We start from the raw sequence: 10,576 nt of genomic DNA on the forward strand, positions 1-10,576 counted from the left end.
ATTATATATATTTTAAAAAATAAGATTAATCTTTCGGTATAAAAAAAAGAATGTAGGTGTTTTGTTGGTTGGTCGGATTACTTTGTACGAGGTAAAAAAAAAATAGAATTAATATTAAATCGAATGGTTATTTTTTTTATTTTTCGATATCCACCAAATGTATGGTTTGATTTTTGTTCTTAAAAATTAGAGAGTCTGATTTTGTTTTCTAGAAATTTAAGGGTCCAATTTTTATATTCTAAAAATTTAAACTAAATAGTGTCACATTTGAGATTAATACTCTTATAATTTATAAATCTAAAAAATATTATTCTCACTCTAATATAAAAATATTTTTCTTTTTTTATTAAGGAGATTAGTTGGTGTTTACAAAATTTTTGTTTACTTTGTCTAAAAATAAAGATAGAATAAGATTGGATTCACGCCTTTATTTTTAAATTTTATGAGTAATGTAAGGCATTATAAAAGAGACTTTTTTTTATTGTACTAGATATATTCCTATAAACTTATTCTGACCTACATTTATATTTCATTTAAGAGTGAATTAAAGTATATTTTTTATTATTAAAATTTATTAAAAATTTTAAAAATATTTTTAAATTTTATTTTGTTTTAATTTTATCTTAAAAATTTTTTATGATCCTAAATTTTTTAAAAATTTAGCCGTCAGAAATATATTGATGCAAATTAAAAATTTTTGAAACAAAATTAAAACCAAATAAAATTTAAAAATATTTTTAAAATTTTTAATAAATTTTAAAGATAATATTATATTTTTATTTTTTATTTAATAATGACTGAAAATGTGTGATCCATATTGGGAATAAGACACCATTCTCCCTTGAAAAAATATCTTTGAAAGAGAAATAAAATAGACACAATTACAACACAATAATTTAACGTGGAAACTCCAAGAAACGGGAGAAAAACCACGGCCGTTGTCAAATGACAACCAGAAAATATCACTATGTAAAAATTGTTACAGCACATAGACTTCTTTTTCTCTAACACCCCCAGTACACCCACACTCTCTCAAAACAAATATTTAACTATACCTCACAACACTCTCTAATCAAAGAGTATAGAGAAAAAGAAAAGTCAGATACAAGCTTTAAATGTTTCTGACTGGTGCAAAAAATATGGAGAACTTAGCCTCATATTTATAGCCTAGGCCACCCACTCCATTTGCTATCCTAAGCAATGTGAGACTAATTCAACCAAATCCTAACAATCTCCACCTTGATTGAAATAGTCACACATCTTCAGCTTCCATTGTCAACACCGACAATTCTTTGCTGCCATTGTCTATACCGACAATCATAGTTCAGAGAACTATCATACTCTTCCATGAAAGTATACTCACTTGGAATTAGACCACTCCAAGCATTTCGCCTTGGTACAGATCGAAACCTTGCTGAAAATTCATGGTGCATCTTTCAAATTGGCTTTTCCTGGAAGTTCTTCAGCCATCGACATAACTCCGCCACACACCTTGCATCTCAACGCCAACCAATGCCCATGTGCAATTGTGGATCCGATTGCCACAACTTATCCTTATCCATGGCAGTGCGGTAATACCATGAGGATACTTCTTGTCTTCTAGAGAACATCATCTTCATACCAGAGATCTTCTCCTTCAACGCCTTGTGCAAACCTGATTGTATCAACACATTCTTGACTTGTATTTGCCACAAGCCAAAATTGATTCTTCCATCAAATTTCTATATTTCAAACTTCACAGCATTTGAATATCCTGATATTGTTGCAACCATATACTGGAATAGTATAACTCAACTGTAGACCGTGCACTGGGAAGGGTCCCCAGGAAAGAGAGGTGGGTCCAATGGACACACTTAAATACCAGGTCTTTTCTTAGCCAGAACATTTCCAAACTGCACTCTCACAGTATCACACTGCCTTCCAGCAACAACAGCAACCAAAGATCAACCTCACGCTACAGGACAAAATTCTTTTCTGATGTGGAAGGTCAGACTAGGCTGCAACCACAAAGCATACTAAGAATAAATCTCACCAAACCGAAGCTCTGATACCACATGTTGGGAATAAGACACCATTCCCCCTTAAGAAAATACCTTTGACAGAGAAATAAAATAGACACAATTACAACACAATAATTTAACGTGAAAACTCCAAGAAACTGGAGAAAAATCACGGCCGTTGTCAAATGACAACCAGAAAATATCAATATGTGAAAATTGTTACAACACATAGACTTCTTTTTCTCTAACACCGGCACCCAGTACACCACACTCTCTCAAAGCAAATATTTAACTACACCTCATAACACTCTCTAATCAAAGAGTATAGAGGAAAAGAAAAGTCAGATACAAACTTTAAATGTTTCCGACTGGTGCAAAAAATATGGAGAACTTAGCCTCATATTTATAGTCTAGGCCATCCATTTCATTTGCTATCCTAAGCAATGTGGGATTAATTCAACCAAATCCTAACAATTTACGTAATATCTAATGCTTAATATCTGTAAATAATATTTTTTAAACAAACAAATATTTACATATACACAAGAAAAGCATTATGGTCTATGGGATCTAGTTAATCTAAACTTGTATAGTTGATAGATTACTAAAATACATACTTTTAAGTTTTAATAGTTTAATTTTAGTGTATTAATAACTTTTTATATTATCGTTTAATTACATTTTTTTCTATGATTATTTATGCAATAAATATGACAGTTGATTATTTTTTATCATAAAACAATTATATATATTTTGTATTTGATAATAAATCAAAAGTAATTCTTTTTGTAACTTGTTAGCACAAAATAATCAACATTACAGATAATTCGATCATGATCGTTATTTAACTTAAAAGTGAGTTGATAATATGTAAGTCAAAATGTTATAGCAAGTGTGTTGTTCCATGGAAATATAGGTCGAAGTATTACAACACATAAATTATTCTATAAGAGCGTCAGCACAAGAGTTCGATTTATCACAGAAGGAGTCAAATTGGTGACTTCTAAAAATCAAAATGAGATAATCACATAAAGGCTTTATCCAGAAGCACTTTATGAAACGTGGAACTTGAAGACCAAGGTAAGAAAAGAGGGGCTTGAAGACCAAGATAAGAGAAGACGTGGGACATCAAACTTGAGAATCAAGATTTTTCATGGCCAAAGTAGTATCGTAGCCTAAGAAATAGGAGGAAGTTAGATCACTCTGTAAATTTGTCCTCGTGGTCTATAAATAGAAGAAATACAAAAAGAAACAGATACTTCAATTTGAACACTACAATATCACACAAAACTCTATACAATCCAAACGCCAAAAAGATTTATGGAGTGTAAGTGCATGTGAATGCTTGAAGTCAATTTTCAGTTCATTTATTTTGAATTTATTTATTATTTTAGTTATCGTTTTTATTTATTTCTCTTTTCCTTCTCATTATTTTGTTTTACATTGTTTATTTTGATTCTTTTCTTTTAAGCATTTTATTTCTAAGTTTTTACTTCACTTTATTTATTTTCTTTTTTTATAATTTATCTCAAATATTTCAACATACACAATTTTGATACCTACGCTAAATAATTTTCGGATCGAACTCAAACTTTTTTAAAAAGAATCATTCCCTCGAACTGAAATCTTAATACAAACTTAATTCGACACCTTATCGAAATTACCAAAAATAAAGTGAAACATAACTATTCAAACTTCAACAAATTGATTTATCTAATAAATTTGAGTCAATCACTGTCTGATTGATGATTATGTCTTCCGTGCAATAGCAACCAATAATTAACATCATGATCATGAAAGTTTCATAAACGGAAGTATTATTACAACTTACATCGTGATCAAGGCTGAAGTGAGTCAGGCTGAGCCGAGCTAGACCAAGCTCAAGCTTGACTCACAAAAATTGAACTTGGCTCACGGCTCGACTCATTAACAATCGAGCTTATTTCTTAAGCTCAAACTCGACTCACCGAAAGCTCACGAACTAACTCGAGCTCACGAGCTGGCTCAAATAATAGAAATATAAATACATAATCTACAATTCTATATCAATAAATTATAACTTATATATTTTAAAAAATATTTTAAAAAATCAATTTTATATATTGTTATTTATCAATAAATTATAATTTTTTTATTTATGTCCTACATCAAAATTATATGTAAAAAATAAATATAAAATTTTAAATAATTAAGATCGTTAATATATATGGTTATATAGTACTATTTCATATGTATATATAGGATATGTGTATTAATAATTATATATAAATAATCAAATCAGCTCACAAGCTAATGAGCTGAGCTTATCCAAGCTCAAGCTCAGCTTATTTAATTTATGAGCTCAATTCCAATGTCAAACTTGGTTCACTAGCTTACGAGCTTAACTTATCGAGTTATTAACGAGTCGAACTCGAGCTAGCTCATAAGTTGACTTGACTCACTTCCAGCCCTAATCGTGATATATGTATAAATTACGTGATTAAGAAAGACACGCAATGTATGGCTTCATCGAGTATACATACATGTCGCGCGTTCTCATGTACCTTATTTTTTTGTTTTTCATTTTTTTCTTTTCTTTTATTTCCCAAAATAGTATCCAAAAATTCGTACCATTGGCACAAATAATAAAAGATACCGAACGAGAAATAAATCCTTGTCTTCAGCTTTGTTTCATAAGTTTAGAAGCAAACTTAGGGTGTTTGAGACTGAGTCCCCACCTAAGTTTGAGGGAGTGTTAGTAGAGGTAGTTAACTCTGTTATAGAGTTGGTTCTTTTTGTGTTTGTTACCATATCTTTCTATACTTAGCCACTATCTCTACTGCTATATATAGAGCTAACTGACGTATGATTCTAAATTTCTAACACAACTCATCTTCTACCTCGTGCTCTCTTCTCTCTTATTCATTCCTCTACCTGAATGAATCTTTTCTTAACTCTAGAACTCAGTTGCTGATGATCTTATACCAACAACAGGGATGACTATTTCTATTTAAAACTATTAAGGGTGTGTTTGTAAAACATGTTAGAGAGGATAAAAGTGCGTTTAAATGTTTTGAAAGATGTTCTTTGAACGCCAACGTTATTCTGCATCCCAAAAACTCGTTTACTAGAAGCAAGAAATTATAGCTTCTGCATTTATTCAATCTACGTTTAAATTTGTTGCTAGTTATTATTGATTTTTCCATAACTTTTTTAGAATTTTTTTAGAATAAATACTGAGAATATTAAAACAATTATTCTAATTTTTGTACACTATTTACTATTTTAATTTTTTATAATATGTATTATTGTTCCTATTAGAAATGATAAATTAAATGAAAAATTAATTATAAATAATAATAAAAATATAACTTGTAAAAAATTAGAACCTAAAATAATAATAAAAATAAAATTATTAAGAGTACTTAAAAAGAGTACTAAAATATGTTATTTTATATATTATTTTTAATTTAATAAATAAATATTACTTTTTACTATAAAAAAAATACTTAAAAAGTTGTCTATTTTTATATGTTATTTTTAATAATTATCTATCTAGAAGTGATTTTAACTAATATTATCCAAACAATATTTATTTTATCAAAATCAATTTTAATAAAAATTACCAAACATAAATCATGTTAGCACAAACTCACTTCTACCCAAAATCAATTCTACAAAATTACTTCTATTTAAACTCCAGTTTGCCCAACATAAATCCATATTCAAACTCAAGTTTGCCCAACATAAATCCAAACACATACTAAGTACTACAAAAGATTGAGGACTATAGTAGTAGTAGTAGTAATATCTATATCTAGACTGAACGTTGTTTAGGAATAGAGGCTTGGACATTATTTATGCTTTGGAGAATGCTAAATAGTTGAAATTTGAAATGATGATGGGCTCACTCTTTTTAGACTAAAGATGTGTTTGTGAGTTCCGGTTTGAACTTTGAAGTATAAAAGCGTCAGGAACGCATACACACTAAACTATATTCAATATATATTCCTCCTTCTTGTTCCTTTCCAAAACAAAACTCAAGAACATTACTCTTTAAGAGTGTATTTTTGAGGTAGGACTTTCGAGGAAAAGTGGGAAGAAAAGGGTCTAAAATGCTATGTGGACTCTCTCTCCCTCTCCCTCTCCCTCTCCTTTCAGATCCCAACTCACAAATACACCCGAATCCAAGGTGCAAAACCCAGCCATAGTGAGCATGGCAACATGAGGGATTCCAAAGGCTTATAGGAAATAATAGCTACCTCTGGACTTGTTGAATTGCCACACCTGATCTTTGATTGAGGCAACACTTTCTAGCTATATGGAAAGGGAGAAAACAATTTGACATGAAATCTGAGACAACTATGGTTAACTAACAGTCTACAATCTATAGAGTCTATGTTCAGGTTAAATATAATCAGTGCAAAAGTAATAATTACCATGTTTTACCATGGTACATAACTAAAATACAGTACAGGACAGCACAGGATAGAATCAATATTTTCTGTGATTCAAACACAAAACAAGTATGACCAACGTATTCATACAAGATGATAAACTCAGCATACTAGAAGATTTTGGTGAATGAAGTAACAGTTCAACAATGAAGTAACCATTATGAATGAAGTAATGCAAAGATCGTACAGAATAAAACATTGCAGGTTTAAGTGCCCCAAGAAAATAATAACAGCAAGATAAACATTCTCAGCATATTACACACAGAAAAATGATTCAATGAACAGTGCATTAGTCTATGACGGCATGGATCAAGCAAAGAGCTCGTGATAGTTATGAATTATGACTCATATGTCCGTATCCAAGAATCTAAACCGATCTTATGTATTGCTGAATTGGCAAAATACGTCACATGATTGACAACAGAAAGAACGAACTTACTCTATTAGAATTATACCAAACCAGAGATAGAAATCAATTAGTGATGTTTACCCTCCAAGAATTTGCCATTCTCTAACATCAACCTATATCAGAGTTTGCTAGAATGATGGTTATATATGGAGGCAAAGTGCTTTGACTGTCATTTCATTGGTGACATTCATTAGCAGCAGACAAGAGATTCACTGAAATACCACAAAGCTATAAATTGATCTTTCCAAACATTTGGAACAGATTCAGTTGATTATACACTCTCCAAAAAAATATCCATGCCTGTAAATGGTCCACACTCTACAAACCACCAATATAATTGTTGTGAAACCAATTATGATAGTAAATAGGTATACTACAATCTACATGCAATAAAATAGAAGAAAATTTATTGTAGATGATGAGATGATCACTGAAAAGGGATAATAAAATGCAATATACTAACATAGCATAGCATCAAAGTTTACTATATTTCAGAATAAACACAATTGGAATCTAACTAACTTAATTGTAGGATTCATGTTAGACACAGGCTGAAATTCTGCAACTGTACTTCGATCAAGACTTTGGATTTCAAACATGGATTGTAACATACCCGAAGATTTAGTGAAGAAGCAACAGTTCGATACTGTAGGCAAGTTTGCAAGCAACTCAGGAAAGAAAAACAACAACCAGTGTATATCAGTCTATCATGATATAATGTAATCAAACAGCTTGTGATAGTTGAAATTCAATAAAATGCCGGTATTCCACTATAACCAGAAACTGATCATATGGACTGCTGAATTGCCAAAATGTTATATGAATACCCATCATAGAAAAAAAAATTGTTCAATTTTAAGAGACATACTAAACCAGACAGAGAAATTGATATGTTCTATTTGTCATATTCTAACACTCAAAATATTATGACTCTATGAAGGAAAGATACCAACCAACATTGAATTAAGTTAACTGGAACCTTCAGTGATAAAACCTTCCTTGCGACCTTCAAAGCCAGGCCGCAAAAGCTTTTTCTCTCTCTTTGCGATTTTACGCATCTTCTTCTGATGAATCCTCTCAGAAATATTATCTGATCTCTTTTGCTGCTTCTCTGCCTTCAACTGGTCCCTTGTTTGAATTCTCTCTTTCCATTTCTCTGCATTCTTCTGTTGCTTCTTCTTCTCTTTACGAATGCTTTTTTCTAACAGCTTGGGATCATCATGAACCTTAATCCCCGATGCTCTATCCAATGCTGCTTTCCACGATTGCTTCTTTGCAACAGCCTCACCTTTCTGGGGATCATTCTTCGCTTCCTCCAACTTCTTTGCCCTTTCAAGTTCCTTATGCCTCGAAAGTTTCCTTTTCTTCTTACCTTGCATTTCACCATCTGTAAGTTTGATATGACCAAACACAAGCTCTTTCGAGGTCTCGGCAGCATCCTTCTTCACTTTCTCCGTAGACTCTTTCTTTGCAACTTTATTTTCTTCATTTTCACTACCCCTCTTGCGTTTCCTGTCCTCAAACCCTCTCTTCGCATTTCTTTCCTCCCTCTTCTTTGACCTTCCCGAATTCTCGCGACTTGAACGAAACTCCTCAAGCTTACGATGAAGCCTTTGCCGAAGCTCTTCATAAGTCACAGACCGATTGTCCCCTTCAAGGGCAATGGGCTTAGCCTCACCGTCCTCCTCATCGCTACTCTCATTTGCTTTCTCCTTACCCAAGTTCTGCTTCAACAAGTCAAGAGTAGTGGCAGGGGGATTTTCAGGATCCAACCGTTCCCTTCGAGACTTCTTAATATTCTCCTTAGTTTCCCTCTTCGCCTCAGCTTTCTTAGCCTTGCTGAGACCCTGAAACCACGGCTTATCCTTATCGTCGGTTGGAAGGTAAAACTTGGCAGGGATGAGTTCAATCAACTTGTCAAAGAAAAGAGTATGGTCATGAATCACAGAGTCTAAATCTTGAACTGCATCAGCCTCTGCAACAGATTGTTGCTTCTTCTTCCTCATCTTCTTCCCCTGGGTAACGGAACTGAAATTAGTTTCCATTAGGGTTTAAGGTGGGAAAGCCTAGTTACTGAAACTTATGTGAAACTCAAAATTTCATCACTGATAATGGGAAAGCTTGTTACGAAGTTGAACCTATAGATGATAAGAAAATGGAAGAGGGAAATTGGCACCTAAACCTTAGTGCTTTGAAGTAAAAAAACAGCAAACAACACACTCTATTACAGTAACAGCAAAATAATGAAAGAGAACAGTAAAAGAGATGAGAAGAGAAGCACCTGATGCAGCGGCAAGGGAATGGAAGGGCAGAGAGAGAGAGAGAGAGAGAGAAAGAGAGAGAGAGAGAGAGAGAGAGAGAGAGAGAGAGAGAGAGAGAGACTACTATAGTTTCAGACTTTCAGGTTTACTTGTTTGGGTCAGGGAGGTCACTGGGTTAGTTTGGGTCCTAGGGATGAATGAAAAAGTTAAAAGGGATGGCAACGGGTCTGCATGGGAAGGGGGGGACATGCCCCCCGTCCCTCATCCCCAGAAACACTCCCCGTACCAGGGAGCGGAACCAATATCCACCGGATATCCGGATCTCCAGGGATTTATTTTAGAAAAAAGGGAAAAATTAAAAAATTAAAAACAAAGAATCACAATAACAGACATCAATTTTACAGCTGTGGCACTTAAACCAATCAGAGGACTTCCATAGAAGCTATTCATGCATATATATACACATCATCACAGAGTTGCAAGAGATACAAATTCCTTAATCAACAGCTTTAATCCTCATCCCAGTTACAGATTACTATGATTGGCATGTAAATTCCAATAAAAACTAAAACTTTAGAAACAACAAAACAACCCAAAGAGTCAACTAAAGTATTAAACCAAATAACATGAAGAGAAAGAGTACATAGAAGCAATCAAAGAATAGCAGCACCCAAGATTCACCTTCAGACGAAGATAAAACAGAGCGAAACACCACACAAACACTCAACCGACCCAAAAGCAAACAACCCCTTTTCACAGAACAAGAAATAGGTCAGAATCCATGAGCCACCACAATCAATTCAGAGAATGAAACCCCATTTGCACACCAAAAAAAAAGAAAAAAAAAACAAACTGATATTCATTGTCTTGCAAAATATTACCTAATGAATATTCAGAAACCTAATGGTGCTTAATTTATGATTTATTGTACAGGAATTCAAATCATAGAATCCATTGCAAAATATTACCTGAACTATCGAAAGAAATACAGAACACCGTGGATCCGACACAGGAGGAGCAGCAGCGCGACGGCGGGGCGCGAACCTGCGACGGAGAGGAGAGGCGCGATGGCGCCGGGCGCCGCCAATGGATACAGGGCACGGAGAGAGGGAGCTGGTTTGGTCGGTGGGTGAGACTGAGATGGAGGCTGGTGAGGTTCGGTGTTATGGGTAAGGTTTAGGGTTGTTAAATCGGGTCCAGTTATGCTATGCGTCTGAAATGCTTTACCAGGCTTAAAATAAAAAATAAAAAACAAAATGGCGGGTCTGTCGAGCATGCTCACCCCGCTCCGCATAAGTTCGCGAATTTCGGACTGTTTGTCACTCTTAATTTTGGGTTCAAATCTCAATTTTAAAAAGTTTAGATTTAAATTAATTAAGATTTTTGTATAATTTTATAATAATTGAGTATTTTTTATATTTAAAGTTTAAAATTTTAATAATTAGAAAATAATAAAAACTAAATAATTTT

The 10,576-nt window shown here is 33.2% G+C and overlaps 1 protein-coding gene across 3 annotated transcripts; it reads right to left on the reverse strand.

Moving 5' to 3' along the window:
- Positions 1 to 7,523: 7,523 nt before the first annotated feature.
- On the reverse strand, positions 7,524 to 10,319 carry LOC107478080 (ribosomal RNA-processing protein 14). 3 transcript variants are annotated; one of them, XM_016098199.3, is made up of 2 exons: positions 10,075 to 10,319; positions 7,524 to 8,860 (listed from the first exon to the last, which is right to left on the reverse strand). In XM_016098199.3, exon 2 carries the CDS (start codon positions 8,849 to 8,851, stop codon positions 7,814 to 7,816), a length of 1,038 nt encoding a protein of 345 aa, XP_015953685.1. In that variant the 5' UTR covers positions 8,852 to 8,860; positions 10,075 to 10,319; the 3' UTR covers positions 7,524 to 7,813. The 3 variants fall into 3 exon arrangements, with proteins under 3 accessions (XP_015953685.1, XP_015953686.1, XP_052115412.1); XM_016098200.3 differs by having other exon boundaries at positions 7,524 to 8,873; XM_052259452.1 differs by lacking the exon at positions 10,075 to 10,319 and having other exon boundaries at positions 7,524 to 8,905.
- Positions 10,320 to 10,576: the final 257 nt, after the last annotated feature.

The sequence above is a fragment of the Arachis duranensis genome, chromosome 3, assembly GCF_000817695.3.
Source record: "Arachis duranensis cultivar V14167 chromosome 3, aradu.V14167.gnm2.J7QH, whole genome shotgun sequence".
NCBI classification, from domain to species: domain Eukaryota; kingdom Viridiplantae; phylum Streptophyta; class Magnoliopsida; order Fabales; family Fabaceae; genus Arachis; species Arachis duranensis.